General features: G+C 32.8%; 1 protein-coding gene across 1 annotated transcript in view; it reads right to left on the bottom strand.

Annotated features, from left to right (window-relative positions):
- Positions 1 to 5,782: 5,782 nt before the first annotated feature.
- Positions 5,783 to 14,992, bottom strand: part of LOC129746259 (sodium/potassium-transporting ATPase subunit beta-1-like) — a 30,263-nt gene continuing 21,053 nt past the window's right edge. The window contains exon 5 of the mRNA XM_055739839.1: positions 5,783 to 6,292. Coding sequence (XP_055595814.1) covers positions 6,183 to 6,292 — 110 coding nt within the window. The 3' untranslated portion in view covers positions 5,783 to 6,182. The remainder of the gene's footprint in view (positions 6,293 to 14,992) is intronic.

Raw genomic sequence — 14,992 nt, 5'->3', positions numbered from 1 at the left:
CCAGGAAACTTGCGGTGCGTCGTTATTATTTTCAACGTCGCGACGTATTCGACGTGTCGCTAGTAGGCAAAGCTGCTATGATTATTAGCGCTCATATTTTGTATTTTTCCTGCATGCATAATATAAAAGTACGCGAACGCGTTATTTATTTTTTTACTTTTTCTGTTTTATTGACAGTTTCATACAAAGGCTGAGTAGCCTTCTACTCAGCTTTAATTATAGAACTTAAAAGTGTGGATAAGAACTTAAATTTTCAGCTGAATAGAATGCTATACAGCGCTCGAGCAGGGCTGAGTAAGCTTTTAAGAGTCTGTTTTAAAGAACTTCTGGTTACTAGGGTTTTTTCTAATTGATTCCTAGCTCATTTGTACAGCATATGGTTATGAATGACGCCTCGATGTGACTCAGATTGACATTTTGCCGATCAAATAAAACAAATAAATTTAGTTTTGTCAAAATCTGAAATTGAAAAGTCAGGCATCCATTTTTAGAGATTTTCTTTTCTTCGAGGGGTTTGTTTTTCGTCTCCATTGGGCGAGGCGTCGCGAGCAAACGTCATTGCAAGATAATAGTAACCAAAGCATACTTTTCATTGATCGTTGGAAAAAAATTAAAAATTAGGCGCCTGTTTCTTAACCAAGTACCTATATCTCTTATGCACGTGGGCCGATATGCAACCTAGATGTGTTTTTTTCCTTGCTTATTTGTACACAGAACATGGTAATAAATGACGCCTAGATGTGACACGGACCACACGGATTGATATTTTATCGATCGAATCAAAACCATATAAACGATTTCAAATATTAAAACCATTTTAAATTCGTGTTAATTTAAGTAGTAAATTGTTTTCCAAAAAATATGAATTTGGTTATGACGCATATGAAATAATTTTATAACACTTTGCAGACGTTTGAAAAAAAGAAATTGGGAAGCTTTACAATCAATTTCGTATAATCCAATACGCCTAGAACGCTAGACACATTAACTGAACCAGAGTTTGTCCTTTGAAATAGACTAGATAGGATTGAAGTTTTTAAAGGACTTTTTGAGTTTTTGCAAACGTAAGTTGAAGTTATCAATAAAATATTCAATTTTTTATAACACAAACTGAGGATATGCATTTTCCGGAAGAATTTTCAATTAAGAAAGTAGACAGCAAGTGCATACATTCAATTTTTACAAAAAATGTATGCATTATTTCTTCATCAAACAATTGTTGGGCTCAAAAATACAATCTGATTAAATGAACTCAACTCTTTTTTTCAAATCATTCACCAAAAAACTGTTTGCACGTTTACTGTTTGTTCAAGTACGAACTTAACATGAAAAGTGTGTTTTTGTTTTACATATTTTGGCTACATAGAAGAGACTTTTAATTCACTTTTTGTTGAAAAGTTTTTTTAGTGATTGATATTCCAGAGGCAACAGATTTTTATGATGAACTTTTAATATGACCTGAAAGTGTTAAGAGTAATATAAATTCCTGTAATTTCTGAGGTGGAATAAGTGAAAACGCGCCATTTAGCAATGAAACATCTACAATTCAAGAATTTTATCTTCAAAATGGACAGAAAGGATATCCCGAGTGTTGAATCTGAAGCGGATATTCAAAATTATTATAAAGGTATTTTGGTTGAACAGCATTCAGTGAAATTGATGTACCAAGCATTAATTTATTCCGTAGAAAAAATTACGATATATCAATGAAAGTTGATAAAACAGACAAACAAGAACAAGTATTAAATTCATTTTAAAGTCTTTTCAATGACGCATCTGAAAAATACCTATGTGTTTTCACTTGCCCTAATAAATGGGTCAAATGTATGCTTCGATATTTCTTTTTGTCAACATAACTAATATTTTTTTTGAAAATATTATTTTTTTCAGAAAAAATGAAAGTTGAACTGTGGTGATATTCGTTGCATTTGCCCCGGCGTTTCATTTTTGAAATGAACTCACGAAACCATCGGAGCCTGAACAGATTATTTCATTTAGATCTATTAAATTTTAAAAAATCTGCTTTTCAATTAAATTTTATTCAATCTTAAAAACATTACATAATCCTAAATGAAATCACAGATCACCACCAACAATGTTAAGGAAATTTTGAAATCAGACATCCCAATGCTTCAATTAGAATCTTAAAATAATGGGTGAATATATCTTAACATATGTTTTCCTCTTTTCAAAACGAATCGTTTCGTTGATTCATTGGGTTAAAGTTCAAAGGAACAAATTTGCATTTTTTGCTTGAATAAAAAGAAAGGAATTTTCCGTATACAAAATCGTCAGATTTAATGCCATGACAAGCAAGGTTGCCGAAATCACAGAAAAATCTGTAATTTCACAGAATTTTGAGCAAATTTTCGTCACAGAATCTGTGTCACAGAACACAGAGTTTTGGGAATATTCACAGATTTCACAGATTTTCTAAATTTTGTTCGTGTTTTCAAAACTTTAATTTTTGATGGCAATATAAATTTTTGATTTCTAGGTTTAGATTGGAAGAACATGATAAGATTAGTAAGGTTAATTGATTTTGCTTAAGTAAAATGTAAAAAAGACCCAATTTTTCATGAACATTCAATGAAACTTAAGGAAGAAGCGTCACAGAATACGATCACAGAATTTCGAGGTAAAATCACAGAAACTCAGAATTTTTTTTCGCCAAAACACAGAATTTTTTTCGGCAACCTTGATGACAAGTGCTGTTTGGGAACATTTTAAGTTGAAATGTGCAAAGTCTATAACTTAAGTATCAGGCGAAACTTTTTGGAAATGATTTTGGTGGAAAGATGGATTTTAATTCAAACTGCTTCGAACCATGAGGATGGTGAATAAAAAACTTTTTGAAAATGGTTAGTAAAAAATCTTTTCTTATGTGTTTCATTTCTTTAGCTCTAAATAATACACTATCCAAAACTAATTGGGAGCTGAAAGCGGTGCGTTAGGCAAAATATTCGGCAAATACTCCAAAAATTGTCCCGATTCTCAAAATTTCATTTTAAAAAAGATACATGAGCAATATATCCCAATAAATGAGAAACTTTTTATTTCGATTTAAACCTTAATGTGAACTCGAACAAAACGGAATAAATCTAATAAATGGAATATGTACAGCAAATGAAGCATACATATTATCAACATACAGTTATTTATGGAACAAGTTACATAAATTGGAATTCAAAAGACCCTTTGAGTTAAAATTCTTAGGTTAATTTTGATAGAAGTAAGCGGGACGATTCGAGTAAAGGGAAAGAAAGGAAATGTAAAGAAAACTAGGAAAAATGGAAAATAGACGCCAAGTTGAACATGGTAAGACGAAGTTTACCGGGTCTGCTAGTAATATAATATAACTTGAATGTAATGATTAAAAGGCTAATAAAGACTTATTTAAAAAAACACATGACTTGAAAATCTCAATGAATTGAATCTGGAGAAAAAAAGGTTAAAATCATTGAAATTTTCATGATAAGAAAATCACTCACTGATATTAGCAACTCAACTATGAGATCGTTTTAATGATAAAGCCGGAATAAATTTCAAATCCTTCTATTGTCACTCAGAGTTGGAACATCGCAAGGAGTGGGACAATAAAAAATAATGCGAAGAACAAATAAAGTGGAATAAATTGCACGAAAGCTTGTATGCAACTAAATTGCATACTATATCATTGCACAAAACCTATAAATCAATTAATTTTTATCAAATAATTCAATAAAATCAAGAATACAAAAACTTCCATCTTCCAAAATTTGTATTTTGGTCTTATAATCTTTCGGATATTTAAATATTTTATCGAAAATTACATAAAATACTTCAAATTTTATTTATTCCCCTCTTCGGGTTTTTTGCAAATTTTAAAGGGGGGGTGTCAAAAGAAGAAATTGATATTTGTTCCAACCTAATTTGAAAATGATCATTTGGAAAATGATTTGCTGAATTTAGTATATTCGCTTCAGTAGATGATAGAATTTTGGTTTAATCAGTTGAAAATGTTTCAATACGAATTTCAAGTCTAAGACAGAAAATGGGATGGAAATTCAATAAAGAAACTCAGTACTGCCGATTGGGCCAATTTAAGCAACTACAGTTTTTTTTAAATAGATTCAATTTTCAAAAATAGGGAGAGAAAAGGGCTTAAAATTTATAAGCAAACGGAAATTTCAAAAATAATAATGGAAAAGAGAAAAGTTTTAATAATATCCGGTTTTTACCCGGATACTGCCCGGGTTAAATTCTGAAATGTTAATCATAAAGCTTCTGTGTTCTCTCTTAGCACTGTGGCCCAGTTTTAGCGAAATTAGCTGCTTTTTAGTGTAGTAACCATTACTTGGAAGTTAACGTAATAATAAACATTATTATTGTGCAAGACGTTTATTTATAACGAAATGAGGAGATTTTTTTTTCTTTATTTTACCTGTTCTGACATCGAAAAAATAAATACTAAAATTTGAGGTGTTTTTTCTCATGTTCCTCTTAATTTTATTCGATTTTTTTTCGAATTCAGTTTACATTATATATGTTCAGATTTTGGGATGAAAATTTTGAAATTCAATATCAAGATTTTTATATTCTCAGCCTTAATGCGGCCTTGCAGGTGCGCAGGTATGAACTCCGGAAAAAAATCCACTTAGAATTATTTTTGGACATTCATCCTGAGGATTCGAATTTTTGGGGAGTTTCAAAATTTCCTAATATTTCAATTGGGGGGCAGTAGGGACAACTTTGCAAATCACTAGGGAAATGACAGATGAGTACAAATGATTAATATTATAAAAACCAATAATGTGATCCAAAATCAAAAGTTTTACAATAAATGACAAATTTAATTTTCTGCAATTTTTTTCAAGTCAGACACGTCGTTTTTTGGAAGACCGTAATTTTTTTCAGAAGGTACCTGAAAAACAGTCTTCACCTAATTTCGGGTGAAAATTTATCATCCATTGAGATGCTTCCAGATTGAAACTGGTTCATTGCGGAAAATAGGTTCCAAATAAACCAACGTGCGTTAAAACTAGACAAATCCGAACTTACTTGTCTGGATACTGCAGGTTGAAAAATCACACCGATGTGTAAAATTATGCCAAGGTGGTGCTGAAATGTTGAGCTACCAAAAAAGATCCCTTATTCAGTTATCAACTGCCTGCTGAAGAAAGTGTTTGTTCAAAAGTAGCATTATAGGATTCCAAAGCTAACGACACTTGGATAGTGCTTGGAGAAAAATTTGACGAAAGTAAGTTTAATTGAATTTTACATGTAAGTTTATTTTATCCAACTACACGACATACTTCTAGCTATATGAAGTAAAACATTCATAATTACCTAAAATTTGAAATTCGAGTAAAAATTCAGAAAATAAGTTTTCTGAAATTTATAATCAGTTGTATTTTTTTGTGTAATTTAAAAAGTGTTTTACATATGTACCATTGTTTGATTATTTTTACCATGTGATCACTGGGTGACAGCCAAAAAATAGTCTGGGGTTTCTCAGTTGATTTAGACTAATTTTTGTGTCCTGAGTTAGAATATCACATTGATGTTACTGTATCAGGTCAACTTTTTGAGATACAGTATCCTAATATTCTGACCTGATTGAACAAAACCATGGTCATTTTCGGACTCAGGGCATCAATATTAGTCTAATTCAGTTGGAATACCCTGGACTATTTTCAAAAAATCTTTTTTTGTTACTCAGTGTAATTAAATGTAGTTATTAAAAAAGCTGGTGAAATTTATTATTGTGATATTACCCAAAACGAATTTGAAAAATAGGACCTAGTTCTAAGACGCTTTATTTTCTATTAAATTTCAAATCACATTGTATTTAAGTCAACACATTCATCATAAGATGGCTTGCTAGCAGGTTTTTTTTATTTCATAGGGTGGGACTAATGTACGAAAATCTACATCTAGCCAAATCGACTATCGTTATTGTTATTTCCGACACTTTGATGAAGTTAAGATGATGCTTAAGGCAAGGCATACGCGAAAATTAGTCAAAAATAACAATAATAGATTTAAAACGATTAACATTCTGGGCACAATCATCTGTCACTCACTAAATCACATTCACACCGAAACATACCTATGATGAGAAACTCTTTACTAAAATCGCTACTACTTTTGCCGTTCTCTAGCATTCATTGTAACTATTCGGAAGTTGGAATTGACACCATTTAATCGACCAGAAGAGCGAAGTAGATGGATCCCTGACGATCTCTGTACCCGCCTCGGTAGTGAATGTTCTTGGCCCACGCTCTGCACTCGATGTTGATGGACCGTTGCACTGGAACAAAATTTAAATAAACAAAAATGTAAGTATCTACATTTGTGGCAATTTTCAAACACTGAGACTGGTTGAAACAAAAATCTTCAAACAATTATATTCTGCCATTGGTTCTGCCATATTATAAAACCCTGTTTTTTCGATTTTTTTTTAGATATTGGTGAAATAGATTTTCTACGTTCATTTCCACGTGAACTGTAAATTGGTCTTAAATTGAAAATAATCCACTAAGTGGTCTTACAATTTGAAAGTTTACATAATTAGTGAAATAAATCATTTATTAAAAAAATCATATTTCACAACTTATCCAACTATTTCTACCTCTCTAAAAAAATCAACCAAAGAAAACGAAGTGATACGACTGTAATAAAAAAAAATATTAAGTCGCAATCCGTGTAATTATTTCGTCAAAACGAAACTTACAACAGTTCGTGGAAACTAAGTGCCCTTGACGTTTTAGAAAGAAGAGCCTTAAAATGTTCATAGCTTTGTACACAGTTCAGCACACTTCAGCAGGCAAAAAGATTTCATATTGTTTCGAGTAGAAAAAACTGTCTTTTGATTTTGCGGAAAATTGAATAATCCATTCTTTTCGCAAAGAATCATGTGAGAGCTATGCAAAAGTAAGATTTACTTCTTTTTTAATCGTCTCACGTTAAATCAAACATATAACAGGAAAGGAAAAATGCCTCATTTCTATTTTATTTATCCTATATTTGACTCAGCTTTCTCATGGAGTGATTAATGAAGTGTTTCAAAATTGTTCATTTCGTAAAAATCAGTTGCTGGATTACAAACGTTGTGGAAGAATGGGGAGGGGGGGGGGGGGGGTGGTGAATTTTACAAAAGGAAAATTGGATATTTGTGCCTGCCCTATTGCAAAATTATAAATTTTTTAAACAACTGTGCCAATTTTTATCCTGATATCAGCGTTCTAAGGCTTCACAGGCAGTTGCTTAGTCGTTAAAAAACAATTTTATTTCGTTACACGATCAGCAATTGAGAAATATTTTTTCATTTTTATTCTTTGTCCTTTCCAAAATTTATATCACATCACATTAAATACATGAACTCAGCAGTTTTTTATTGAGAAATTTTCCAAAAATCAGTCCATCCTCATGGAATTCATACACAATAAAGAGTGTATTCGAACAAAAAAAAATGCTACACTTTGTTTTGTGAATATCTTTTGAATGCATGGAAGGAAATTGACGAAATTTTAAGGTGAAGCTTCCTAGTAATGTAATGTGTACGTACGTGTACAAAATTTCTGTCCATCTGTCAAGTGGTTTTTGAGATAGCGTTCAATACTGAAGTTCATTGATAATTTTTTTTTGGGCAGGATCGAGAAAAATTTAGAAAAATTCCAGTGAGAGACTAAATTAACTATTTGACCCAAGTTCACATGGTAAATCGTATAATAAGTCGTAGTGGACTCATTAGTGAGCAAAACTTTGAATAAAAGTGAAGACTTTTGATTCCATGAAGTGAGAGAAATATTAAATGTTTTTTTAAAGCTCAATCCTTAAATATGAGGCCCTTGGAGCCAAAGGGGTATAAGTGCATAAAAGCTTATTTCGAGAAAACACGGTTTTAAGTTGTTGTGTATGGCAATTTTCCATATATTTTCGAATATTTGTATTTTGCTTTGGAACATAAAAGTATGTTAATAAAATTATAAAAATCTGAAAAAAATCATCAAATATAGTTTGAAATATTAAGAATCGTTTGGCATCTTTAACTCAAAATCGACCATTTTGTCACTTATACCCCTTTGGCTCTGAGGGCCTCATATGTATAGAGGAAGTGATAAAATGTCCAATTTATCTGGTTCGTCTAGCTGACTTATAAATTGACCTGACTTAATTTCGAGAAGGTAGAAAAGCTGCCCTTCGTTAAAATAAACAGAATATGGTCAAATCGTGTGCAAAATATTTGGACTGCTTGTGAGGAGATATTTAAAAAAAATCGTTATGAACAGCAAAAGGAACACTTTAGCGGTCACCTGGAAGCTTTCCAACCAGAATTCTTATCAATAAAAAGTCTCGCCTGTATTTCCCGAAGCTAAACAAGAAAAAAAATAAAAAAAATAAAGGCTAGTACTTGAGGAGGCTAACCATCTGTGGAAACTGCAAATAACTCAGTCTTTCATAACGTTGTTTTTGTAGCGAAGGAGGACAAATAGCTAAATTTGATATAACTTCGGTCAAATTTAAAATTTTGAGTTATTTTGAAGGAATCAGCATACGTAACCAAAAAAAAGCCTTGATTTAAAAAAAAGGTGGTTCACAATATGCATTAAAGATGGAAACTTGTAGTGCAAACAAACGAACGAACATGTGGGGCGAACCACGCTTGGCCTACTAATGTGTGATGGTAGATGCAACTCTATCTGTATCTACCACTTCATAGTAGTAGGCCCGTGAGCAACAAAAAATTTGATATGTGATGATAATGCTTCTCAATAAATTTTATCCGCTCATTTTCACCATCTTTCATTTCATCTAAGCTTCTATCCATCTATAAAAAAAATCATAATCTTTAGATGTTCCTACTAAAAAGGACATCACTTTTCCCCGATAAGGTCGATAAATTATAGTAACAAACATAAATTACGGTGATTAATACATCATAAAATTTGGATTACCTTTTATTATAATAACTATTAATTTGTATAGAAAATTATCAAACTCTTAAATTTTTTCTCGAGTTTTAAAAATAACATACCTCGCATAAATTCACAATCAAATATTTGATATTCAAATTAAATAATGCCGTCATAAAACAATTTTTCGGTTTGCACCAATCCGAGATATGACAGTATAAAAATTACAAGTTTTTGAAAGAAAATCCCTTACAACTAACGAACGCCTCCAGATACAAGTTTGCGCTTTCAGATAAAAATGTGCGAATTTTATTGTAAACAAATACTTGAAGACAGTTTGATTGTATGAATTCATTCACAATAGTTAAAGCCGGAATACCCAGATCCAGAATACTGTTTTTTCGACACACCCTAAGATTTTAATTTTCAAAAATCATAATTCGCTTACAAAATGTCATATGTATATGGTGTTCTGGGTAAAGTTGCCTCAAAAACCGTTGGCTACAACTTTGTAGAAAACAGTTTGTTTCTGGAAAAAGTTTTTGATCATGCAAAAATGACACAACCTAATATTTGATTTAAGATTTTCAAAGCGCATGGTTTAATGCGGAAGCTGTTCAGGATGACGGCAAGGCAGGTGATCCTGAACAGCTTACTGCTTATCCCGACCGGTGCACAGTGGTTCAAAATCAAAAAAAGTTGGAAAATAATTAATAAACAGCTTTTTTGTCAAAGATTATAGGTGGAAAGTTGAAAAAAAAAAATAAGAAATTGAATATTTTCAAAGTTTGCTATTTTTTCTATAACTGCCAAAACTGAATTTGAGCTTTATACTAGAAAATTGAATCTTTTTCAATTATTTATAAATATTTTTGTTAAAATTTAGTATGGACCCCAACATTCCTCTAGGTTAGTTGTATCAATACTTAAACTGATGTTTTATGGTGAAGTTGCATATATATCGAAGCAAACAATGCTTGGTTTACTCTGTATAAAAACTTTAAAATTTCCATTTTTAAACCAAATAGCGTTCCACTCCAAGATATCGTATTCAAAATATAGCAGAATCTTGCAGCTGATTTTAAGATATGTTTTTGATTAGGATTTCACCTGTATAACGGTATATAATTAACCACGGCGATCGGCAGCGCAAGCTATATTTTTTTGCTTCCGAAAAATAAACAGAGTAAATCGAAAAAATGTTATCATCATATTTTGGGTTCTAAATCAAGCGAAACTTTATTATTTCATGATATTGAGGACGTTTATCATCTCCAAACTGTGAAATAGATTATAATAGGTATATCACTTAGGTAAAGACATTTATAAATTTCTAAAGATTTGTATGCTTTTTTTAAGTTGTTTGGGTTTGAGAAAAAATCGTGCTTTTAATTCTTGTGTTTAAGTTGTCGTTCATGTTTGTTCCATGGAAGGTGTAAAAAAGGTCCTAGAAAGTATTTTATTACGTCATAACGTTCCTTGAATATTGGAGATTCCACTGTGCGGAGTCTGCTTTTGGGATTAGATAGCCTTGAACGCTGCCGAAAAATCCAACAAGACGCATTCGTCACCAAGATATTGAATGGAGAAGTACATTCACAAACTTAATCAGAACGATCAACTTTAGTGCCCCATCGAGAACCTTGCGGTCCTAGATTGGCTACCAAACAAATTCACCTCAAATTAAGCTCATCCAACTCGCAAATGTTGATAGCAGCTGCTCAATTGGTTTGGCGCGAGAATGAGCATCAAGCCATCCAATGAAGGCTGGGCGCCTTTGTTAAAGCCCATTAGGTAGTAAGCGAATAGTAGCCCTTTGTCAAGCGCTGTGATAGCTAAAACTCCGTCAGAATAAGGTTCGGGTGCCTTTATAAAAACCTATAAAACGTTGTAATTGTACGGTTAAGCTAAATATAAGTGCTTTAGTTAAAACAAGTGTACTCAATCGAAGTGACATATCGATGTATCACGGCCAATATTTAGTTCACAAATTTAGTTCTTCGTGATAAAGCATGGATCACTACAAATCTGGACGTGTTAAAACGTGTCTATCTCGAAGCTATGTAAACGAAATAAAAATATTTTGTAATCAAAATGTAAGGTTTTTACTGCACTTCAAAGGAAAAATAAGAAAAAAAATATTTCGATGTTTTTTTTTTATAAAATTTCGAACTTTTCGTTTAGAGCCACTCATCAAAGTTTGGACACCCTATTCACTGACCTTAGCGGTCATTTTGTTCCACAATCTCTTCATCTCTGAGGCTTCCCGAGTCGTCCTACCATTCTTCTTCATCTTCTGTTTGACAATTGCTCAAAAATTTTCAATAGGGTGGAATTAAGGGCAGTTAGGTGGGTTGATGTCCTTTTCGACAAAATCCACCCGTTGGCCCAATACCACTGTAGTACCTCCTAGCTGTAGTGGCAGCATGCCAAATCTGGCGAAAACTTAACTGGTCTTTTGTAAAATCTAATGTACGAAAAAAAAAAAGTTTTTTAGGCACTCCTTTTTGTACATTTCGGAGTCCATGGTCTTGTTTTTCACAAAAACCGGGGGTTTTCGTCCGCAGCTGCAAATAACTTGCCAGATCAAACACTTTCTTGTCAACTTATCGGCAAAAACGAATTTGAACTTGGCGGGGACATCACCCTGACCAGTGCAGTGCACCACTTCAGTGGCATTAGGGGGAAGTGTTCCTAAATGCGCATGTTGGGTAATATGCGCATACAGCCGATTGATGATATGGCCGGAGATTCATCATATCTAATCAGTGCAGTTTGAGGGTAATACGCTTTTAACACATGGCATGAAAAAAATAAATTGTTATATAAAGTCGAAAAAATTTAAAAATTCAAACAAGATTTTTGTCAGTTTTGTTAAAATATATTGAACTTTAATTATCGTGCGTACAGATTCTGTAAACAAAAATTTTGATGGTATTCCTTTCTCATTCATCTGGAAATCAGAAATTCAGCAAATTGAAGCTTCTGGCAAAGCTGTAAATGATAAGATATTGGAATAAGAGACAGTTTCTGAATGCCCATATCAAGGCAGGTTAAATGCCTATATCAAGAAAAATAGATTAGTCTTATAAATTTTTTACTTTTTATCATTTAAACATTAAATCTACGCTCAAATCACGATCTTGCAGCGAAAAAAAGAAGAACTTCATACTGATCCGATAAAAATACGATATGAACAAAATATTACCATGAAATATGGCCATATGGCATACTTAACTATGTTTCATGCAAAAGAACTAGTGATGTACAAATTTTCACCAAAATTTCAGCCTTGACGTATGCTTAACATCCGTCCATACCATTTTCAATTAAATGAAATCATAATATTGCAAGTGTAAATGAAATATAGCTAAAAACATAAATATGCGCATTTAGCCCGCCAGTTTCGGAAATCGGCTATTTTGACTTCTTTTATTATAAAATTATTTGCACAAAAACTGCAAAAGATTTTAACAGAAAAAATGCTCTGACTTATATAAAACAGATGTCCGCTCATGTGTATATAGTTTTCGGACTCCTATCTATTGGAATATGGCAGAAAATGAGTGCTTTCCTTAATATGCGCATATAGCCCGCCTCTCCCCTATAAAATTTTTGGCCAGGAAGCTGCCCAAAATCCATCTTCGCGTACGTTTCGTCATCCATGAGGATGCATCCGTCGTACTTCGTTGGAATCTTGTTGTATAACTTCCGGGCACGTCCTTTGGCTACTAAATTCTGCTTCAATGTCCGGTTTGGTTGCTTACTGGCCCGATGGATCGTATTCCTTCGAGCAGACGAATCCTTCTGACGGTGCACCGGTCGGCGTTGAATTTCTTGGCAATGTCATAGTCCGACTACCCTGTGTTTGCTTTGATCGTTCTCAACACCTTCAAATGCAGTTTCTGATTCTTAGGTCCACTATAACGCCTGGTATGAACCTGCCGATTTATAGTATGAATCTCACGAAAACGTTTGAGAACGCAGCACACGGTTGATTTGAGCATTTTTAACGATTTCGTGATGTTTTAACCCGACCACGTCGGTTTTTAACGTGGGTGTCCATCACGTGTAACTTTTTTGGAACAAAACGAATCGTAATGAAATTTTCAGCACTGATAGAGGAAACATTTCCGAACAAAGTATTGTCAAAACATTCCAGATCCAACAACTAGGAGCGCAATGGTATAATAAACAGTGCGTCCAGATTCATGGTGATCCATGCTTTATGGTGTGAATTTATCCCTGCCCGCAGTGATTCCCATCTATCGAGATCCGATCCAAAGCTATCGGCGTCCGCCTTCTTTTGCTAAATTTTTGAAAAACCTATCCGGTACATCTATGATCGATGTTTACTCTTAGGCTCGAACTCACGGACAGCGGCTCAGGAAGCAACTGACTTACCAACTGAGCTATATCACAAGCCTGCGGCCAAACCATTACCTTTTGACATTTCATTGTATTATAATTAGAAACATTTGATGAAGCACATATAAAAAGTATTGCGATTTACTTCAGAAAACCGAACAGCCAACATAAAACAATTGTAGCAAACCAAAATTAAAGTTTATTCAAAATCAAATTGCGTCAAACCTTAAACTTAGTAAAATTTAAAATTTCCAGGACAAATACATAAGCATGAAAAAAAAATTGTCTGAATGCATAACGCCTTTCTTTATTTTGGTAAACAAAATTCTTAGCAATCGATTTGGCTATTTATGTTATAAAAATGATGACTGTTATTATTATAAAATGGCATTGAAAAGTATAATTCAAAGTATTATTTTTCGTTCAACTAATTTTAAGACTTTCATTTATGAAACATGAAAAATTTAATTGTAGATTTAATTTGAATATTAATCAAAATTTGAAATAGGTTCCGATAGCTGGACTCCGACAATTTTAGGGAATATAAAAAACCTATAGAGTTTTATCCTGGGAATCTGAAAAATTACATTTTTTAACTGATTGAATTAAAGATCATCAAATCAGAACTAAGCATTCTGTATTTTTTTCATTCAATTTCATGATCAAATCCATGACGCATTTTCAACACATGGTCTATTCGAAAGTTTTTTAAATTTTTAAAGCTTCGTTCATTTAGAAAAATGGCAGCGCGTACTTTTTTTCAGTCATGATATTGATCAGTTTTTAACACATATCTATACTTTCTTCAAATCTGTATTTTGGGTGGCTGCATCCTGCTCTTTCATTTTCCGTTTCTTTTTTGAAAGGAACTAAGGGGAATTTGGTGGATCCATCTGTATCGATATTTGCAAAACTTGATTATTCTTGTGCAACTAAGAAACGTTTTTACTGGTATGTCTGCTGACAAAAACTAAGCCAAACCATCATGAGATTGAACTTAAAGTTATCATCGTACGTTGCGAAATATACATAAAAGGGTACTTATTGTAAGCTTTTAAAAACAGCGAAAACCAAAGTATTTGTTTAGAGTTTTTTTTTCACAGGAACAGAGTCTTAGCAAATAATTATTTGTTACAAAACAACCAGCAAACACATACTTTAATCTGCTAGAGACCTTGCCACGAGCAGAAACGTTTAAGGATTCAACTGCTGTATTTGTATAAAATAGGGTTTTTCCAAGTTCTGTCGTCCATCAGAATTCGTCTGTCTAATTGCCCCGGTACCGGCTCTACAGCTTACAACCTCTGGGACTAGCAAAAATTTGTTGTTCGAGGAAAGGTTTTAATGACTCATAGCTAGGCAATACTTTCAGCTTATCGGAGAAAAATTTGCGGGACATTTCAGCGATCTACACTTAAGGGGGGGGGTAGGGTCTAACACTTTCAAAAAATCGATTTTTTTATTTTTTTATTTTCTTATTGTAAAACATTTCAAGAATGTTGTGTCAAATTTTCAAGTCAATTGAAGCAAAACTGTAGAAGTTATAGGCCTTTATCTCCTCCTATCTTATACTGCAAGAAAGCAAGAGCAGAAATTTCAAACGCGTTTTTCTCGAAAGCACATTTTTAAAGTCCGTGGACATCGTCATTTGAAAACTACTTATCCGATTCTTTTCAAATTTGGAACATATTTTTTACATATAAAATACCAGACCCCAACGTTTTTCT

The sequence above is a fragment of the Uranotaenia lowii genome, chromosome 2 (assembly GCF_029784155.1).
Source record: "Uranotaenia lowii strain MFRU-FL chromosome 2, ASM2978415v1, whole genome shotgun sequence".
Lineage (NCBI taxonomy): Eukaryota > Metazoa > Arthropoda > Insecta > Diptera > Culicidae > Uranotaenia > Uranotaenia lowii.
Note: the sequence above shows the minus strand (reverse complement) of the source record. Positions and strands in the feature narration are given on the sequence as shown.